The sequence below is a fragment of the Haliotis asinina genome, chromosome 16, assembly GCF_037392515.1.
Source record: "Haliotis asinina isolate JCU_RB_2024 chromosome 16, JCU_Hal_asi_v2, whole genome shotgun sequence".
Taxonomy (NCBI): Eukaryota; Metazoa; Mollusca; class Gastropoda; order Lepetellida; family Haliotidae; genus Haliotis; species Haliotis asinina.
In genome coordinates this window covers 48039135-48062385 of record NC_090295.1, presented here as the reverse complement: position 1 = coordinate 48062385, position 23251 = coordinate 48039135, and the positions used below count along the sequence as shown (strand labels likewise).

The 23251-nt window shown below is 37.0% G+C and overlaps 1 protein-coding gene across 2 annotated transcripts; it reads right to left on the bottom strand.

Moving 5' to 3' along the window:
* Positions 1-165: 165 nt before the first annotated feature.
* Positions 166-23090, bottom strand: LOC137268453 (type-1 angiotensin II receptor-associated protein-like). Of its 2 annotated transcripts, XM_067803019.1 has the most exons (8): positions 22899-23081; positions 22603-22637; positions 13162-13276; positions 12627-12705; positions 11366-11417; positions 10617-10741; positions 8943-8966; positions 166-4803 (listed from the first exon to the last, which is right to left on the bottom strand). In XM_067803019.1, exons 1-8 carry the CDS (start codon positions 22926-22928, stop codon positions 4697-4699), a joined length of 567 nt encoding a protein of 188 aa, XP_067659120.1. In that variant the 5' UTR covers positions 22929-23081; the 3' UTR covers positions 166-4696. The 2 variants fall into 2 exon arrangements, with proteins under 2 accessions (XP_067659120.1, XP_067659121.1); XM_067803020.1 differs by lacking the exon at positions 8943-8966 and having other exon boundaries at positions 22899-23090.
* Positions 23091-23251: the final 161 nt, after the last annotated feature.

Genomic DNA, 23251 nt, shown 5'->3' with positions numbered 1-23251 from the left:
ACTGACTTGGTTGACACGTCATGCGTTCCCAGTTGCACAGATTGATGCTCATGTTGTTGATCACTGGACTGTCTTGTACAGACCACCGCCATATAGCTGGAATATTGCTGAGTGCGGCATAAAACTCAACTCACTCACTCACTCTAAACATGACAAAACAAAGTCTGAAGTTATGAAAGTATTTTCTTCATGTACACAAAAACAGAATGCAAAACATGCGTAGATGAAACCATCACAGAAACGATGGTGTACTCTCATCAATAACTAGGAAAGTCAAGTCATACTTTAAGATTTTAGTATCTGAGTAAATAAACCCTAGGTGTTGGAATCATGATAGAATGTTGATGGTCTTGAAACAGTATCTACATCCCCATCACCGTACAAACAACAGGCTCTGATAAATAATGAAGAATACCAAATATTGACCTCTAACAAAGCATGAAAATCATCCATAAAATGAGCAACTAGGCAAGCTGTCTTCTTAATTTCAGATGGATAACCAAATGTGTGTGAACAAATAACTGAGGTACCATGGTCTCACTGTTGTAATGGGCGTTTTGAAATATTAAGCACAGTGATCGAAATAACTGCCTGCCCCCTTGCCTGAGGTTGGCAACTTTTGTGTCAGACCAAAAAGTAATCTCCACCTGCTTGATTATCTGACTGATATTTATGAATGCGTTCCTTTGAATGAAGGCACATTTTTTTTAAATTTTCAGATAATACATGTAAATCACTTTGATGATGTAAACCTTATCATAAGTGGAATATTTTCAAATGTCACAGGCTGGGAATGTGACTGAGCATTTTAGTTCAGGCTTGTTGTCTTACTAATTCACATTTGAAAGAATGATGGGCCGGCAACTTTCAAGACTGACAGGCAACAGCAACATATATTGGTCAGTATGTCGAAAGTAGAGTTGAAAATATCTTTGAAACGTACTTTTTATATTTTATTCCAAACAGATAATTGAAACTTTGTTGCAAAACATAACCAAGATTATTTAAAATGATTTTTGGATGAAATGAAGAATCAATTATACACACACAAGTATATACTGATTTATACACTATCTATGCTCTGTACAAAGGTGATTGGTGTATATTGCACTAGGGGAGACAATCACGAAGTGTAAAAGTATAACAAATAATATATACAAGAACGTGAAGGCACGTGATAAAGGATGGATAAATAATATCAGAAATAAGATACAAGCTCTGAGCGAGCCAATAACCATGGCAACAGGAATGAAATAATGTCCAATAGATATAATTATTAATAACAACACAAAAGGGTGACAAAATCATACATCCACTCCAGTACAAGAAACATTACTCAAACTGATTATATTTTTATCAGTTTGTTTATGGAATATGAGTCAAAACTTAACTGCACAAAATTTCAGAATTTTTCCAAATAATAATTTTGTATTTCGTTTCAATTTACTTTTGTTTGCTTCATCGTTACACCTGTAACCTATGGATCTGACAATCTGTTAATCAGTATAGTGAGCAACTCTCCAAACAAACAACACTCAATGAACCATGTAACAGGGCCTCAAAACCCACATTCCTTGGTCTCGCCTAACATGGAGCAGGGAACCTATATGAAGCCAGAGTGACCCCTCTAAAGTGCAAACAATGTGCCCTCCTCTGCAGAACTGCACATCTACAACAGACTGCACTGAATTTTCATGCTAACTAAAATATATTGTATACTTTAATATGAAAGCAAGAACTGTTACTAAAATATTTAAATCCACATAATTCTAGACCATAAATTGTGAAACATAAATCCTGAACACATGCCTATTACAGTAAATATAATAATGGTGACTGATGCTCATGTCAGTATTACAAGTATTACTTCTGTCAGCTACGACCCTTGGCCTACTCACTGCAGACAGCAATATTCCGGCCATAAGACTGCTGACTGTAAATAAGTGAGTCTGGTCAATACAGGCCAGTGATTGATATCATGAGCAACAAGCAAATCTTATGATCGATATCATGACCAACAGAAACCTGTGTGCAAGGATACGGGGTAGAATTGGTCTTCAGCAACCCATGCTTGTTGTAAGAGGCAACTAACAGGATTGGATGGTCAGACTAATTGACCTAGTTGACAACAAGGCAATGGTTGATGCTCATGATGTTGATCACTGGATTGACAGGCTTAAATTCGATTATTTACACACCATCAGCATATTGCTGGAATATGCCATGAGACAAGCAACCATCTAACCCTTGGATCGTGCACTTAGAGCATGAAATATTCTTGGAGTCAAGCACAATATAAATGAGTTATTACTTTTATTATCTATAAGAAACATCTCCAGACATCACAGTACACTGAAAAAGATCAGGCCTTCACATCTATGCCAATATTCTTCTTCTACAATCTTAATAACGATTGAATACAGTGCTGAATTGTGATATTTTTTTATGGCATCCGCATAAAATGGTGGAATGATGGGTTCCCTATCAATTTTTTTTCACGATCGAATTGATCAGTTTTTTGGACAATCAATACAGAGACCTTACTAAACAAAAATACACTCAAAAATGGGAAACTGTATCACTTTTTGTATAACAAGTCCTGGAATATTTTCAATGTAGACCTTCAGTCCTCCATGTTTTCTACAAGCGGTAACTGATGGAAACAGACGTTCACACCTGCCGACTTGGTTGATATTCCAACTGTGAAGATCAAGCTATGATGCTTATCACTGCATTGTCCGATCAAGACTCAAATATTTACTAACAGCAGCAATATTGCTAAGTGCAGCATTAAACAACAAGCATGGAGTCACCTTAGTCAATACAAAAACATCGACAATAAAACATCGCTGTGTGCAATATACCTAAAACTTTTTGTCCACTATTTGTTTTCTGTTTTACTCAATAAATTCTGTTTTCTGTTTTACTCAATAAATTCTAGAGTTGTAACAAAACAGTTAAACCATTAACTAAAAGAACACATCAAATGAATAGACATATTGTGTACAACAACTTCTTGTATACCCTTTACAGATGTTTTGTACCTTTATATCTGTTCTAACCTTACAAAACATATAGTCTTTTATGCCGTTTGTAATTTATCTCAGAATTGAAATGTAACAAAACCAAAAAAAAACCCCAAAAAACATACATAGAACAAACAAGAGCACCTACAATATTCTAATCAAAGCGTCTGTAAAAGGCCATAGGTATGTTTTTATGCCATTTTTAAGCAATATTCCAGCAAAATTATGGCAGGGGACATCAGAAATGGGCTTCACACATTGTACCCATGTGGGAAATTGAACCTGCGTTTATAGCTGGACAAATGAACACATCCACCACTAGGCTACCCCACTGCACCTCTCTAAAAGGAAAGGATGAAAGTACGAAGTTATCAACATGAACGCTCCCATCATAACCACGTCCTGTTGCACCCTGCAGTCAACCCAAGCAACATCCCCTAAATCTGAAAGTGTATATATTATTCAGTCTGTAAACAATAAATTCCTAAACATACAAAATTCTTTTGAAAAATCACCTTGTTATATTTAAAAGGTTTTCTAAGCATTACTACTGATTAGTAGCTAAACAAAAAAATTTGTCTTACATTCATACACTTACATAAGACAAGCTGCTTTATAACTGAAGCTTTCTTATGCTTGTGAAAATATATGTATAACATACAAGCCGAGTTAAAACATACAAGCTGAGATATTTAGATATTTACAAACTAGATAATTCTGAAAGGAGACACTGTTGAGTAATGCAGTTGAACACTTGGAATGATGTATTTCAGTTACCATGGTAACTTCATTGGAATGGTCATCCCAGCATTGACTTTGGCTTCATGCCGCTTTAAGCAATATTCCAGCAACATCATGGCAGGGGACACTAGATATGGGATTCACATTTTGTACCCACATGGGGAATCGAACCTGGGCCTTCAGTGTGACAAGCGAACACTTTAACCAGTAGACTACCCCGCTGCCTCCTTTCCAGCAATAATAATAGCCGCCTGCATATTTGAGATAGATGTCAATACACTTGCACCTCAAGCCAAACCCTGTTATCCTGAAACCTGACTTACCATATAATTCCTACATATAGTGCTGAATACCAATGGCGTCAACTGTATCCAAACTACCACCGACTCATCAACTATAAAGTTGATTCAAACGATTGATAATTGAATATACTGTCAACAGGAACAATTAATGATTCTCAATATGAAAATAGGGGCACATACATGTCACCAGTTACCAGTGGTGGGGAATATATCAATTTCTCTCAGACTTTTTGGCAGCATTTTTGCTTTAAGTTACTTCTCAGATATTAATTAATAATCAACCGATATTTAGTCAAAAATTACCCATCTCTATGATCTATATCAACACTCTAGTACCAGTCACACTAATTAAAATATTAAACAGCAAACTTACTTTTCAACAAACCATACAGGGCAAAAGATCCCTAAAACATTACTCAAGTATTTTCATCAACTTAATACAGGACACACATTTCTTTCATGCCCCTATCCTGACTGATCTGTTTTTGCAATCCTCGTGTACTCAGCACCAGTCATTCAGATGTAGCTGTTTGATTTAAACACACGCAAAAGACACAGCTGTAATTTCCTCTATTTCAACCATTTATCAACTGCATCGTCATCGACTGCAACTCTGTTGACAATACTCTACTGTTGAAGTGGTGGCTTGTCCATTGTATCATGCCCTGTGGCAGTTTCCACGTTACTTCGGTATGGCGATGGCTGGTCTATGTTTTCATAGCCACCAGGTGGAGCTGCAACAAAAAAAATAATGTTATTTGAGTTAAACTTGCCTCTATTTCATTCACAATTAAGTCATGTATCGTTATTTTTTTGTCATAAGATACATTTCAAGAATACCATCAGGAGAAAATTCAGCTGAGGAAAATGAGTTCTCAAGGTCATCCTCAAGATTGTTCCACTTGCAAAGTGGCATGCAAAGTCCTAAGGCAGGACTATTTGTACTTTTCCCGAAAACGTCAGCTCACTCAGATACTAGGGCCTAGATTTTTTAAGCTCTCTCAGTGCTAAGATACCCATACATAATGACAATGTATGGGACTTCCAACCATCATAGCACTAAGAAAGGCTTGAAAATCTCAGCCCTATCCAATAGGCTGTCCAAAATGTCTCTACCACAGATGGATACAGCCTTTGAGAAAGTGGGGAAGGGTGCACACTATTGAGAAAGGGGGTGCACACTGCATTTTCACAAGAGTTTCAATACTCATGTAATATACTTTCAGGACAAAAGCACATGCACACACACCCCGTTCTGGATCCACCTCTATCAGAGAAACAATACAGCAGGGACAATACACCCCTCTCTGGATCAGCCTCTATCAGAGAAACAATACAACAGGGACAATACACCCCTTTCTGGATCTGCCTCTATCAGAGAAACAATACAGCAGGGACAATACACCCCTTTCTGGATCCACCTCTATCAGAGAAACAATACAGCAGGGACAATACAAGAAAGTGAAATCCCAAATATGACATATGTTGCATTTGACCACTTTCTAAATGGCATCGTGTAATCATAGCTTTCGGCCGTGGGAGCCGTGCCAATTTACACTCATCAGAGGGGTACACAAAGTACGCAGTCTAGACTACCAGTTGTCCGACTTTCATTTTTGTGGAAGTCGCGGTGGCTGAGCGGGCTAGGCGGCTGACTTTGTGTGCTGGCGATTAGGTGCCTGACTCTGAGGGTGCGGGTTCGAATCCCGGATGGGACTCAACCGAAAAAAAGTACTAGAATTTGTACTTTACTAAGAAAGTGAAATCCCAAATATGACATGTTGCATTTGACCACTTTCTAAATGGCATCGTGTAATCATAGCTTTCGGCCGTGGGAGCCGTGCCAATTTACACTCATCAGAGGGGTACACAAAGTACGCAGTCTAGACTACCAGTTGTCCGACTTTCATTTTTGTAGAAGTCGCGGTGGCTGAGCGGGCTAGGCGGCTGACTTTGTGTGCTGGCGATTAGGTGCCTGACTCTGAGGGTGCGGGTTCGAATCCCGGATGGGACTCAACCGAAAAAAAGTACTAGAATTTGTACTTTACTAAGAAAGTGAAATCCCAAATATGACATATGTTGCATTTGACCACTTTCTAAATGGCATCGTGTAATCATAGCTTTCGGCCGTGGGAGCCGTGCCAATTTACACTCATCAGAGGGGTACACAAAGTACACAGTCTAGACTACCAGTTGTCCGACTTTCATTTTTGTGGAAGTCGCGGTGGCTGAGCGGGCTAGGCGGCTGACTTTGTGTGCTGGCGATTAGGTGCCTGACTCTGAGGGTGCGGGTTCGAATCCCGGATGGGACTCAACCGAAAAAAAGTACTAAAATTTGTACTTTACTAAGAAAGTGAAATCCCAAATATGACATATGTTGCATTTGACCACTTTCTAAATGGCATCGTGTAATCATAGCTTTCGGCCGTGGGAGCCGTGCCAATTTACACTCATCAGAGGGTTACACAAAGTACGCAGTCTAGACTACCAGTTGTCCGACTTTCATTTTTGTGGAAGTCGCGGTGGCTGAGCGGGCTAGGCGGCTGACTTTGTGTGCTGGCGATTAGGTGCCTGACTCTGAGGGTGCAGGTGCCTGACTCTGAGGGTGCGGGTTCGAATCCCGGATGGGACTCAACCGAAAAAAAGTACTAGAATTTGTACTTTACTAAGAAAGTGAAATCCCAAATATGACATATGTTGCATTTGACCACTTTCTAAATGGCATCGTGTAATCATAGGGACAATACACCCCTTTCTGGATCAGCCTCTATCAGAGAATCAATACAGCAGGGACAATACACCCCTTTCTGGATCCACCTCTATCAGAGAAACAATACAGCAGGGACAATACACCCCTTTCTGGATCAGCCTCTATCAGAGAAACAATACAGCAGGGACAATACACCCCTTTCTGGATCAGCCTCTATCAGAGAATCAATACAGCAGGGACAATACAAATTTGTGCTCAACTCAGTTTCATTGCTCAAATACATGCTCAGCTGAGTTTTGTACTCAAGAAGACGTTGTAAAATGTTTTCAGTCTGTGCTCAGTTGAGTAACTCACACTCGGTTTGAGTATGTGTAATATACTGTTTGTTTGTCACACAAGCGGCAACTTGAAACACTGTGTTTGTTCTTAGGCAGTTCTTAGAAACCGTAATTTAGATTACTCATACAGAGATTCCATTTTGTAGGCCTTTTAGTTTCAAATGAGACGGTGAAAATGTCAACTTTGAAGATAAACAGACACTAACATTATATGAAACTGACGCCATTCCTTTGGAGTTGGTTGGAAATTTAAGTATAAAGTTGTAAAAAGCAAGTACATGATGTATAGCAGATAGTTTCCACACATAATGGTGAAGCATCTGAACACATTAATGGAAAACACTAAAACCTTTACGCCGTAGTGAAACATATTGGATTTACCTCCACACCTGTACAAGTGATCAATCGATTAAATTAAGAAAACAGATGGTGCAAACACAGCAAAATCAAGAAGAGGGACAGGGTCAAAAGTCTTAATAGCATTTCTGAACAAATGCTGACAAAATCTTATCACTGGACACTTCTGTTTAATCTGTCATCAAACAGACAGGGACAAGAGAACTACATGTACTTCCCTTTTAACATCAGGTTTTGTTTCTTACAGAAAATGTTAGTAACCATGGCAACAGTGAAATGTTCCTTGTATATATCATTCCATGATTTCATAGTTCATGCTCATAAAGAAAGTAAATATGCTAAAATTACGCTATCAATGGAATGTCACCATTTTGTTATTTTGGAAAACAATCAGCACAGAAATAATATTTGCTACAGATGATTCTTTCAAGCAATAAAAAATCTGATATGGTTCAAGTTAAAAAAGTTACATCCAGCACATACTTCCAGTTTTAAACACACGTACATGCAGAAATGTTTAACACAGAGTCGGAGTTTGGAAAGAAACATATTGTGTCACTACTGAACACTTTGATTACCTGTAGATTTACCTGGGCCAAACTGAACATGGAAGCAACACTCATGATGAAGTTTCAAGTGCGAAACACTGATACTTGCCTTTAAACAAAGGCTGCGTCAGTAAATAATGGTATGCAGCTAAAATAATGTGCATGAGAAGAATGCTTTACTTAGAAAGGACAGAGCAACTGTGTAATCTGACGTGAAGTATGAAAACAATAGTAAGAAGTGGTTTGAGAAGTGGTTTGAGAAGTGGTTTGAGAAGTGGTTTGAGAAGTGATATACATGATAAAAAGCAGTTTGATCACTTGAGGTGTAACTGTCTCTTGAGATGGGATCGTCACTTGAGATGTGACTGTCATTTAAGATGGGATTGTCACTAGATGGGATTGTCACTGAGATGGGATTGTCATGTAAGAATCTATTCACATTTCTTTTGTATATGACTGGCATATGATAGACACAAGATGGGATTGTCATGTAAGATGTGACTGACACATGAGACAGGATTGCCAGGTGCGATATGATTGACACGTGCGGCAGGATTGCCAGGTGTGATATGATTGACTGTGAGGCAGGCTTGCAAGGTGTGATATGATTGACACGCGAGGCATGATTGCCAGGTGTGATATGATTGACTGTGAGGCAGGATTGCCAGGTGTGATATGATTGACACGCAAGGCATGATTGCCAGGTGTGATATGATTGACATGTGAGGCAGGATTGCCAGGTGAGACTTCATACACACCTGAAGCCCCAGAGTTACCTGTAATTATGAGACGTGATGCATTTTCTTTGTGCAAAAGTAAAAAGAAAACAGACCCACAGAACCACCAAATCAAAATATGAAAAGACAGACAACAAGCAAATTATCCCGACAACAGTTAGCAAATCACTGTGCTATACATACTTGTTCCTCCATCTAGATTGCCAGCTGTGGTGCACACAAAAATATTATTATAAACAACTGTGAGTCAACAGTAGATGACAGATTCATGCATGATTGCATTCCTCCAAGTTTTAAACACGTCTTCAACTACCACATCCAAGTCTATTCTGAAAAAGCCCTAATGACAATGGAACAATGTCCCTCATTAAAATTACAACTGTTTCCAACTGTCCACATGATAAAGATTTAGGAAAACCTTCAAGAAATACATTACACTTTCAGTGACCTCAGACCAAAAAATCCCAAGCATGATTTATGTACACATTAAGATTTTATTTTCCACAGACATATGAGGTTGAGTTAAAAAAACACAATTTCTTCTTTGACATTTCTATGAAAGTACATAACTGAAAATATTTTCAAAAAACTCAATTTATGTCTTTTAACAGTTAATCTTTCATGTCATGACAGATTCACTTCCCTCTGAAGAAAATCAGGTGTTCCTCAATTTCTTTTGAACAACATATTTTCTTTATAACACCACCTTATTCCTCATGTGGCTGAATCACCATCAGCAGAAAGTGTTACCATGGCTACCAGCTTAAACAAACAAGATATATCAAAAGACCATGCACATATCTGGATATGCTATTTCATTATGTCCTTTATCCAAACCTCGCTCGAGACCAAACTTTCGGCAAAATGCAGAGAAGCAATGTTTGGTGAATGAAAAATATAAAACTCATAAGGATTCTACCATGTTCAAGTGTATAGCATTGTAGCTGGTGTGACAGTCTCACCAAGGTAACTTGTATACCACTGACAGCATAAAGAACAGTCCCTCCTTGATTCAGTGACTCCACGGTTGCAGAAAAACTCACGGAATTTACCTTGGCATGGAGTGTCTGGTGCCACTTTTCTCCCGCGGAATTTGCTCATTTTAAAAACTGAGTGAAAACTGACTGTCAGCCTAAACAAAAAGTAGAGCTAATGTCAAAAGTTCACATAAAAATGACTGACATATTTATTGTGACAACATTTTCAAAACAATCATGATTAAAGGTACTTTATTAATAGAGCAAGTTTTAGGCATTTTTCAAATAATATTACATGAATTTGACACTGCAATTACATTCTCAAAATCGATCATTTTGAAAATTTAAATTATTTCTGATTTCTTTTAGGCATAAAATTGTCTTCCTGAAACTGGAAGTTGGTAGTCTGCATCAAAGTTACAACTGAGAGGAGAGAAAAAGGTGTGGGTGCTTTGTCACTCAAGATGTGATGAGTACTGTCAACTTAACTTTAGATCTGTGTTTGAGAATTAAACTATGAAGGTCTGTATAATGTTTTTGTCATTTTTTTCTAAATGTTTTAGCCGCAGAATATTTTGCAGAATATTCAAAAGTTGGGTACAGAATTTGGAACAGAATTCTTAAGAATTTGCCTTGGAATCCAGGAGGGACTGGAAGAGCATCAACGTACTGAACGCTATGCAACAATGCAATCTTAAAAGCCTAATGAAAATAACTTAACTGTAAAATTTTGAAGAAAAGAAACCATTCTGTCACATTATGCCTGGAAAACTCCTTAGCTCAGAGAGTAAATAAATCCCACAAAGACATCAAAGTTATTATCATAAATTTCAAACACTGACAACCATGTTTACTCCAGCAAAAATGTAACAAAACTTACCAAATCCCGGGAAATTGCTGACTCCTGGTATATTGAACTCTGCGTAATCTCCACTCCGTGATCGGAGAATCCGGAAGAGAAGAAATCCTGTCACTGGTTTTATTAACAAGTCCACAATGGCCATACTTACATCAGGCTAAGGAGAATTGTGAGTGTATAGATATTCCACATACAAAACAGTAGCATGTGATTAATCAGGTCTTAATGAGACAAGCAACTCTCCCAGACATTCAGATTAGATGCTTCTTTACCAATCGGATCACTCACATTCACAAGCTAATCGTTCAGGTAGCGAGATGGGTAAAGCATCTGCTTGTCATGCTAAAGAACAGAGTTCAATTCTCCACATGGGCACAATGTGTGAAGCTAGCTCACTCGCTCGCTCATTCACTCACTCATTCACTCACTCACTCCATTTGGTTGGATCTTACAACCAAACAAAGTTACTAGGGACAAATACTAACACAGAATCCCCATCACAAGAGATACTGGGGACCAACTCCACCCTGTATTCTGCTCTGTCATCCCGAAAAGAAGAATGAGAAACATACTGTCAGAAACAATATACCATGATATTTTTTCAATGCATTTGAAAATTGATAACATACATAAATTGCCTTGCATTCTTACCTCGCCTAAACATTTCCGTATTAAGTACAACAAACACACAATGTATGATACACAACCATAAGAAGATACAAATCCTGGGTCAAGCTGGCACACAATCATAAACGCCATGCAAAGGATACCCGAGGCTGAACCTGTACTCATCGATGTAGCCCTGATTGCGAGAAGCTGTAGCTGCGGACAAAAACACATTATGATCATCATGGTGTTATTATTCCCCTGCAGATAGTCAGATGTATTAGGAAAAATGGCTCAGTTTCCATTAAGTAATTTTCTCTTTAAACTTTGGTTTCTTCAGATCAAAGGATACATTATAGTATATTGTGTTTGTTTCTTGTCTAACCCTGCCCAAAGCAATATTCCAGCTGTGTGGTCTGTAAATAATCATCTGGGCCAGACAATCCAGTGATCAACAGCATGAACACTGATCTATGTGATTGGGATACAATGACATGTGTCATCCATGTAAACAAGCTTGACCACACAATCCCATTAGACTTTTTACGACAAGTGATGTCATATATACAGGGTCATACAGCTACATGTACAGCTTTTTCCATCTGACTGAATGTTGGGATCATAAACATCGTCTAAACTGATTGCTGAAATAGTGGAAGTTACCTGAACAAATTATGCTTCATTAATCATGTTTGTCATTGTATTATATGTTCAAAGTGTGGAGATATAACATGAATAAAAAGAGGATAAAAACATGAATAGTAGTATACACGATGGGGGTTCTGGACCACTACCCACATAAAGAAAGGGTAATCACAGTTAACACTTACTCATATCATTTTAACTGATAACCCATATTACAACCACATTTCATCTCCCCTGCTAATTTGCAGACCATCATCCTATCACAGATGTATCACCACATAGTCGAAAATATTGAAAATGTTGACAAATACATGAAATGAAAATCATTGTAAATCTGAGAAACATTAAAGATTATTCTCGTTATCACTCTCATCCACACAGCACTATTTATACTATATGGTGACATGTCTCTAATAGGACGTCAGCCTGCAATTTGCAGGAGAGACGAAAAGTGGTCATTATCAGTTAAAATGATGTGAATAAGGGTAAACAATGATCACCCATTCCTTGTGCGGGTAGTGGTCCAGAACCCCCATCGTGTATACTACTTGAATCAATACAAGTGTGTAGCATGTACTGAATCATCTGATAAAAATATCAATGCACTGATGTATTTGTAACATTTGATATCCCTACTGAATAATGATTTCAAAAAACAAATCAAAAAGGCAGATCAGACTAGATGACAAGGAATAACAACTTAATGTATATATGTATAAACATGACAAATATGATAAAACAGGGCAAAAAATCATGACAGCAGCTTCTGAAATGACTTACTTAGATCGTATCCTCTTGGAGCATATATCCCCAGCAGTATAATATCTTGGATAACGCTAATGCCGTGCATGACAAGGTACTGGTGGAGAGAAAAAATTATTCTCTGTAGCAATCAGATAATTTCTTCTTAAGCTATTACATATTGGATAAAATACTGTAGACAGACTACTCTGGATCAAAACTCTCTATTTGCTCTATTAGACACCTTTGACAAGGCAAAGCATTTCCCTTATTTCCATATTTCCTTTACTAGATGCCTGGGAAAAAGCAAAGAAGTGCCATATTTCCTCTATTTGATGTCTGGGACAAGGAAAAAAAGTAACATATTTCCTCTATTAGATGTCTGGGACAAGGCAAAGAATAATTATATTTCCTTTATTCGAAGCCTGAGAAATCATCATATTTCCTCTATCAGAGGACAAGGCAAAGAATTACCCTATTTCCTCAGTTAGATACCTATCTATTAAATCATTGTATCACTGAATATTGATGATGGTGGTTTTAAACAATGGAATATTGACAAACTTGACACTACCATCATGACTGGTTCTGGAGACTCTGGGTTCACAATAGCCCAAAAACCAAAAGCTAGGACAAATCCATTCAGATACAGGTAAGCAGCTGGCATAAGATATCCAGACATCGATCCCCTGCAAACAAAAAACATATATGATAATATCTCGCCAGCTGGCCATGGCAGAAATGTGTGTTGAAATCATTCAATACCTTACAGGTTTTGCATACTCACCATGCATCCATTACCCACTAAAACACCTTATATCTAGGATGGACACTTGTCTTTGTGAGTGAGTGAGTGAGTGAGTTTAGTTTTACGCCGCACTCAGCAAATATTCCAGCTATATGGCGGTGGTCAGTAAAAATTCAAGTCTGGACCAGACAATCCAGTGATCAACACCATGAGCATCGATCTGCACACTTGGTAACCGATGACACGTGTCAACCAAGTCAGCAAGCCTGACCACCAGATCCTGTTAGTTGACTGTTACGACTTGTCATTGTGAAGGTAACAGAATGAAATGTTCAACTTGTCTAATAACCAGGAAAGATAAACTGTTAAACGTCTTGTTCCTCATATTACAGAAGACAATCGTATATCCCCCTTTAACAAAATGTGTTTATCATGGTAAAAGACATAAGGAAGATGGGTTTACTCCTTGCAGGACCTTTGAGCAAACTCAGCAAGTCTGTAAACTGACCCAACAATCTCATGATCAACAGCATGAGCATCAATCTATTTGAATACGATGACATATGTCAACCAAGTCAGCGAGTCTGACCACCCAAATCCTACAGTCGTCTATTACCACAAGCATGGGTTGCTGAAAGCTAATTCTGTAAAACTAAGACAAAATTAGACCAAGATATATCCCCGCAACTTCTCTCAACCTCTTGTACAGAAGTACTCAGCAATATTAATTTCAACTTTAAGGACTTCCATAAACTGAAACTTATCAGAAAATACTTTATGCCAGTTATTATTTTAGGACATTCTTTATTCAAAGGTAGGTAAACAACTTACATTCATCATCAATAAAAACGTAATTAAGATTTCTCCAAGGAGAAATAATAGATTTTCTGCCACCTTAGTAACAAATAGTACAGTTTTATATATACAATATTGATCTCTATCCGTGGATCTAATAATAGATTCAATAAATGTTCCCAGGTGCTGTTGTACAAAACATCTACAGCACTAAGGTTGTTGCAAGTCTGTGTATAGCATCATCATGTTCATCTCCTCTCTATTGAGATAGCTTTGTTAGATGGCAATTTGGACATGTAAAATATTCATACACAAGTAGTTACCAAATAATGCAGGTCAGACCAACAGTTCTTTCAGTGACTTGAAAACATTTGTATGTAGATTTAGTTTTTGTATTTCTGCATAGTCCGCAATTATTTACTTAAGTGTGTCAAACATATTTACATTATAGAGAGTGTGTTTAGCTTCACAACATATTCAGCAACATTGCATTTATATTACAGCAGGCTGTAAATAATAGAGGCTGGACCAGACAATACAGTGATCAACATGGACATCGACCTCCACAACTGGAATACCATGATGTGTCAACTATGTGAGTGAGCCTGACTATCTGCTTCCATCAGTTACCTCTTACAACAAGCATTGGTTACTGAAGGTCAGTTCCAGCATGAAACCTCACAAGTTCATAAACATTAAAACAACTGAATCGAAAATATATAACATTATCAAGATTTTTTATAGAAGTACTTATTCATTAATCATGTCATTAAAGAAGTATGTATTACACGAACCTTGCTTGTATGATACTGTAAAGCAATCACAATGTTGTAAGTGCTTAAACTGTTATGGCTATACTATGTGTGTAATCATGGTAAGTGGACAGAAAGGTTGTGCAATGGATACCGTCACTCTTGCATATTTCACACAGACATCAGCAGTATTCACAATCACAAGCTGTAGCCTTGGATGTCACTGATCATCAGAATCATGATAATGAGTAAAACATTATCAATAATAAAATAACAATTCAGGTCTCCGGAAGAAGATAACCATGGCTGCAATGAACAATGTGAAATTTCTAACTTTAAGTTAAAATTCAAACGAAACTGCAAAACAGATTTATCATCAGTAATCCATTTGCAAGTCTAAAGGTCATTTTGTTACCTATACATAAAATAACTGACATATTAGTGTCAGTATATCACACCAAGGATCTGTTATGAACTTGAATGATTCAGTATCACAAATATCAGTCACAGTACCCTCTCACTGCGACCATGACTCGCTATTGTGTCACAAGACCATGAAAATAACCAGTTATTGGAAAAATGCAACCTAATATTTATGCCGCCATCAGAGATGTGGTGCCAAGTCTACAAGGATCCAGTGCTTATAACAAAATTCAAATGTGTCTACAAATGAGGAACAAATTTTATGAATTTCATCTATATCAAAATATCACATCTACAAAAAAAAGAAGTTGTTCTTTCACATCATACCGGCTGCTAAATGCCACTTAAAGACCCTTACTAATTCACTCCGGCTTTTATCTTACCTTACAAATAAATGTTGTTTTCTGATTGGCTGAGCACTCTTCTATTATTTTCAATATACCCTGTTCACAAGCAAGTCACACTGCTGGAAATGCATAACTCATTTGGTACTTTGTGATGGTAAGTCTTTATCTTGAATAACACTGAATCATGCACAGTCTAAGTAAACTTTGTCTCAGTGTATTTCGTTACACTCCACCACTGAGTCGAACGAAACCGTAACAACACTTTAGATAATGTAACATGTTATAAAAATGATATTTCTTTCAATATTATGTGACAGACATGAAGATAAGCTTAGATTGTATGTATATCCACATATATGTTTGAATTTGCATGGATTTCTTGGCTTAAATAGATTTGTATGTATACTTTCTAGAAATCACACATAGAACTAAGTTTCCATTTGGTTTTCTTTTGGGCAAAACCTCACCCAAGAAAATATTTTATTACATCAATAGTATTGAAAACATCATACTTCTAGATACAGTATTTTTAAATCAATATGATTATTCAAAACCTTAAAAAAATACAAAAAATATTGTTGTTACAGGAGAGATACGCTTGTTACAAGAAAGAAAAAAAATGTTGCGTAACAATCTGTTTTTCACATTAAATAAACATCAATATATTGGACCCAAAAATGTGAGTTTACACTGGTTTACACCTAAGAATATATTAAGACATATGCATATTTAATACAAATATCCCCTGTGAACAGCTGTTTTTCTTCACCGTAACATAAACGTTTTTGCAGTAACAGAATTAAAGCGGCACTGATGCGGAGCGAATAATGTTTCTCGCCAACGGTCTAATTACTGAACCAAACTGCAAATTGGTCAGCGCCCGCTCCTTCGACCGTGACGGACAAAGGAACTGGGCTCCTGTCCATATTAGCAGAATTTCTTCACCCAAAAGAGTCAGGAGGCCGGATGCCCATCATATGCCATTATATAAAAATATCCATGGTATTCCTTGTCTGATCGTAACAAAATATCCCAGCAGTGTAGTTTTTTTCGGATGCTTGGATGGTATAGTTACTCAATTTGATCCTATTTCTCTGTTTTTAACCTCGATATTCAATCATGTTACATGAAAATATGATGTCTACAGGCACGTAGCAAGCCATTTGTTTCACTCCGGAAGATTGCAAAGCTTTATATATATAGGTAGTTTTGAGTGTTAGTTCAGCTGTGATAGCAAATATCATACGTAAAGTTTGGTAGCTATGGTAGCTACAGTGGTTTATTATTTATGATAATAAAAACACACAGTTGATTTATTTTAATTCGTAAACAATAAACGATGACTTTGCCTTTGGCGGAGAAATCTGAAAGTTTTCTTCCGTAAAAAACCCCCCTTATTTCACCTATTTACCCAAGTACACAGCAATTGCCTGTATGTATTACTTATGTAACGAAATTCCGTTGGTATCCTCAAAACAGTTTCGGCCCATAAGTATTTTCAGGCTGCATGCCACACAGAGATTACATCTTCCTTGCTGTAACTCGCGTTTGATGGTGTAAACCTACACGTGTTATTTGTCATCATTCTCTGGATGGTCAATTAATGAATGTATAACAGGTATAATTAGTAGTAACACCACTCAGGTTACTCAACAAAGGTTGCCATTTGGCATTTCTCCTGTCTGGAGTAAATACTCAACATTATAAATAAAGGTCTGTAATGGCAAATGTATTGTATGTTATGTAATATGTGCATGTAAGTGATGCAAGAGGGGGTTTATCAGCTGAGTTACAAAAACAAACATCGATCAAAGGATTAACCGATAACACACTGATTGATTAATTACTTTTGTCAAAAGGTAGTGTGTGTAGATGACTACACCCTGTCGTAAAGTGTGATTGTAAAAACAACATCCTCCCTTCAAAGAATTAACCACCCTTGCGTTGATTGATTGATTGCTCATTATTGGTTAACTAAATTACTTAGAATAGCGGACACCATACAGTTAGTTGCCAGGTGTGCTATCTTGGGTGACCAGTGAGAGGTTTATCAGGTTTTCACCAACGAAAGACGTGAAACGATGTGTTACTTTTTCGCAAATTAGACAGCTGTGTAAGACACGTGACACAGAGCAGGATTATTTACCAGCTGCAGATGAATGGAATACGATTTCTTTTACGTGGATATTGATACATTCCTGAACAAGGTAGTAGCCTGACATTGTTGCTATAAAATTAGTCTGTTTTACATTCATTATTTGCATTTTGTTTTAATTTATTTTTTGTAGCATTCAGCAGAATCGATATGACAGAAAACACACACCTGATCGCGTATGTGTCTGAAATAGGATCCACATTGACAATCTATACAATGTATAAATGTTGCTGTTATGTTAGAAATTTACTATGAGTATAAGCAGACCGTGTGTTCTTTTATTAATTTTCAAAATCATACAAATATGACAATAAACTAATTAGGGTTATGAGACAAAATATAGAGACATACATTGGCTTCGGTATTTTTCCGTCCTAATAGTTTTTTTACCATTTCTACCACTGGCAGATAATTAATCTTCAAAGTGTTTCATTTGTTTTCATAATACATTTGTAATGAAGTTGATCTGTCTATAATTAAACTATCAGTTGCACATACGGACTGCGCAGCAGAGGTCACGAACCAGTCACGAATTCTGGGATATCATCCGGGTACTCACTGGAGAAAAACAATAACAAAAGTTTACACCAGTCCACGGAAATTGCTCCGCATCAGTGCCCCTTTAATACTTTACTGTAACGGTTGCATTCATTGTAGTTAAATCAGTATGTACGTCCAGCAAATGCTGTTGATTGCGTACACATACGGTAGAGAATAATATTCATGTAATGATTTTTCCTACTTAGGGTAAGATATTAGTAAAAACTTGAACATGATAATAACAGAAACAGATATATTCTTTCCATTCTCTACTGTATTACCATTCTCTACTGTAACAGTCTGAGGGGAAAAATATCATTTATCATCTGTTTTTCACATTGTATAAACATAACATATTGAACCAAAAGGGTGGCAGGTTCACAATTAAAATAATATATTAAGATACGCGTTTAATATACATAATTCCTCTTTTAACATCTGATTTTTCTTTCCTGTTACAATGTTTAGCATTACAGGAAAGAATGTTACAGGAAAGAAGTACATCAACACAAATTACATTATGAGGAAATTAATGCCCCCTCGCAAAAACTGGACTTTGCAAGTTTCAAAATTTTGTAGTATTATGCATGTCAGTGCAACAGTATTGTTACAGGAAAGATTCTTAATAAATATATGCTCCAAGTCCTAATATTTTACGCCCTTTCCCTGCAGCTCTCAGTCAGTAGAACATCTGAAACTTGGGTCATCATGAGAACACAGGAAGTGCCAAAGAGCACGCAGAAGTTTGGGTATCTTGGCATCAGGGATCATACATTATTTCAAATTTGAGGCTGTCGTTATGGGAAAGAACAATAGCTGAGGGACAGCTACAAAACATGTCTTATTTAAAAAAATATGGCATCAAACATCTTTCAATCATTATGTGTGTGAACTAAACAGTTCATACACATAAAATCAGCACCCGAAAGTTAACTAATTTAGTGAATTTGTATCAAGAGATATGAAAAACGAACAACACCCTGACTGAGGGACAGTGAAAACAGCTAATTTTTTGCCCTTTTTGCCCTTTGCCCTGTAATAAAAAATCTAAACACATTTGTCCACAATTAAACATGGATATAGAAACATAATGCCTTAATTTCTGTCTTGGTCTGAAAAATTGCAACAAATTTGAAGAAATATTTATGTGATTGAGCAGGGACAAGAATTCCTGCATTTTTTTAAAACGACTCATATATGCTTTTGGGTTTCTTTTGACACGGTTACCCTTAGCTAATATTTCCACAAGATAACATCTTTGTAGATTGCCAAAAACACTATTTTCAGCGACTGTTTACTCAGCATTGTCATGGCAGTACGTAAGCCGTGTGCATCATCCGGAAGCGAGCGTACACTAAATAGCATTCGGAATCATTCGGGTATGAACCTTTTTGAGATAAAAACTTCAATAGGTATGTGCGAATGTGCACTTCCGCGATTTGGTAAGCTGTGTTCTGATTGGTCAATCTCAAAGGTTACCTGACATGACCTCCCATAAGGTTTTGTTAGACTCAGTAGTGGACTGTAACGAAAGGCACTGAGGATATGGTTACTTAGACTGGAATCACGCATGATGTATGGCAATTACTGATGTTTTGCAAATGCAACCTACATATTCTTTCTGCATATAACTCTAAATCTGTTTTTCTTATTATCTGCAAAATCTAGCAATGGCTACAAAAACACGTACCCATGATTCAAACAACTTAAAATTAACACTGAGGTGTTCGGTAAGATAAATATGCTGATCACTGGTCCTCAGGGCCCATGGGTTGATGTACCCTCTGTGTGTGTTTATGTTCCCATGTACAATAAATGTCATGTTCACTGTTCACTGACAAGACACGTGGTCCCAGTATTTACTACGACTGTGCGACTCATCAGACTCAGTGATAGAGTTAATATATAATGCCAAATGAAAACAAGAGTCATCAGAAGATGACATATCCCCCCCGGCCCCCACATGTTTGAAAGGACAAATAATCTGAGAGTTACTCATTGTTTTTTTAGACTAAGTTTGAAATGTTTCGATGGAATTCATGAAAATTATAAATGCCATATATCTGTAACAAGCAAAGTCACAATTTCATATATCTACCAAGATCTGTTGAAAGATATGACAAGGTTTTCGAGTTATGTTCTGGGAACGAAGCCCACCCCTCCACTTTGAGACTAGGTCCAAAATGTTTACCATGGAAACCAAGAAAATAATACATCACAAAAACCTTCAAAAACCAAAAGGCACCACTTTGGGGTCTGCTACACATATCTAGAAAGTTTTACTAACAGATATTAAGAAGTTTTCGAGTTCTGCTCTGTAAATGAAACATACCTCTCACTTTTCAGACAAGGTCCAAAATGTTTCCATGGAAACGAAAAAAATAATAAATCACAAGATCCTGTACAAAGGCACCACTATAGGTTCAGATTGATATATCTACTAAGTTTTGCAGAAAAATATTGAACGGGTTTTCAGTTCTGCTCCGGAAACAAAATGATTACGGACAGACGGGCGGATGAGGCGGAGGGGGACAAACACACACAGCTGATTTTTAAACTAAAAACAACCACTTTGCCATTGGTGGAGAAATCTGAAAATATTCTTATGTAAAAAAAATGATTACACCTATTTACCCAAGTACACAGCAAATGCCCTGTATACATTTCTTATGTTACAACGAAGTTTCCTTGGTTTCCTCAAAACTGTTTCGGCCCATAAGTGTTTTCAGGCTGCATACAACACAGAGATTACATCTTCCTTGCTGCAACTCACGTTTCATGGTATAAACCTACACACGTTATTTGTCATCATTCACTTGATGGTCAGTTAATGAATTCATAACAGGTATAATTAGTGGCAACACCACTCAGATTACTCAACAAAGGTTCCTGTTTGGCATTTCTCCTGTCTGGAGTAAATACTCAACATTATAAATTAAGGTCTGTAGTGGCAAATGTATTGTATGTTATGTAATATGTGCATGTAAGTGATGCAAGAGGGTTTATCAGATGAGTTACAAAAACAAACATTGATCAAAGGTGCAACCGATAACACACTGATTGATTAATTACGTTTATCTTCTACTGCGGATTTGTCAAAAGGCAGTGTGTGTAGATGTACTACTCTGTTCTGACTCCACCCTGTCGTAAAGTGTGAAAACAACATCCTCCCTTCAAAGAATTAGCCACCATTGTGTTAATTGATTGATTGCTCAATATCGGTTAACTAAATTACTTAGAATACCGGACATCATACAATTAGTTTGCCAGGTGTGCTATCTTGGGAGACCAATGAGAGGTTTATCTGTTTTTCACCAAAGAAAGACGTGAAACGATGTGTCACTTTTTCGCAAATTAGACTGTTGTAAGACACACGACATAGAGCAGGATTATTTACCAGCTGCAGATTAATGGAATATCATTCTTTTATGAGGATATTGATGGATGCATTCCTGAACAAGGCAGTTGCCTGACATTGTTGCTATAACATTAGTTTGTTTTAAATTCATTATTCGCATTTTGTTTCAATTTATTTGTTGTAGCATTCAGCAGAATCTATATGACAGAAAACACACACTAGATCGCGCATAGAGCATGTGTGAAATAGGATCCACATTGACAGTCAATACAATGTTTGAATGGTAAGGTCATGTTAAAGATGTACTATAGGTATAAGTAGACTGTGTGTTCATTTATTAATTTTCAAAATCATACAAATATGACAATACAGGGTTATGAGACAAAAAATAAAGGCGTACATTGGCTTCGTTATTTTTCCATACTAATAGTTTTTTACCATTTCTACTACTGGCAGATGATTAACCTTCAAAATGCTTCATTTGTTTTCATAATACATTGGTAATGAAGTAAACATGACTTCACCTTAGCTTGAATTCTGTGATATCATCTGGGTACTCACAGGAGAAAAACAATAACAAAAGGAACAACCACAGGGGCTTGTAACGCTGAAAACTGCCATCAAGGTATATATTGTCCAGAATGGGTATTACTAACTACTATATACTATACTTTTATATAGTAGTTAGTAATACCCATTCTTGACAATATATACCTTGATGGCAGTTTTCAGCGTTACAAGCCCTTGTGGGAACAACCAGTCCATGGAAATTGCTCCGCTTCAGTGCCCCTTTTAACTAGTTAATTGTCGTTGATTGGTAATGAAAATTTACATTTAGGTGATCTCGAACAGATAGGTATTGGACTAAGAGGGTGGAAAAACAATGCCTATACTTACCAAAATGTCAGCACAAAATGGGCGACAAATATGATCTGAAATAGGAAGGGAAATTACAGGAGAATTTCGCAAGTTACAGATTAATTATCATTCCATATCGAATGCATGCTTCATTAACATATTTCATAAAGGTACCTACGTGGGAGTACGCGATACATGGAACCACTACATATAAAGACAGACAGTAACAGTGCACAAAAATACAATTATTTGGTAGATCTATAATCAGTTTGTGAAATGAACCAGAAGTTGCGAGATAATCTTATCGATCACCGAGGAAGCAAAGATCCAAACACCTTTAACGTCGTTTGTGGCGCGTTATTCATGGTGAATCCGTTTTCAAACTAGCTGGACTGGAGTACGATGAGCGGCTACGTAGTTCCTTATGCTAGACCAGACAACATTTGTTGATAACGTTTGATTTCCGTATCACCGTCACGAGCATAAGTCTCGTGTCGAGTCACAACAAAGGTGAAGGTCGTTCCCTCAAACCATATATTCTTATTGAAAAACGTAATTTTTTAAGAACATATAACCTATCATCTCATATAAAATTATCAGCACCAAGGCAGTTTATTGTCACATTGGTGTGATTTGTACTTTGGGGAATATTCTATGAAAATTGATAAATGTTATGTAGTTCAGAACA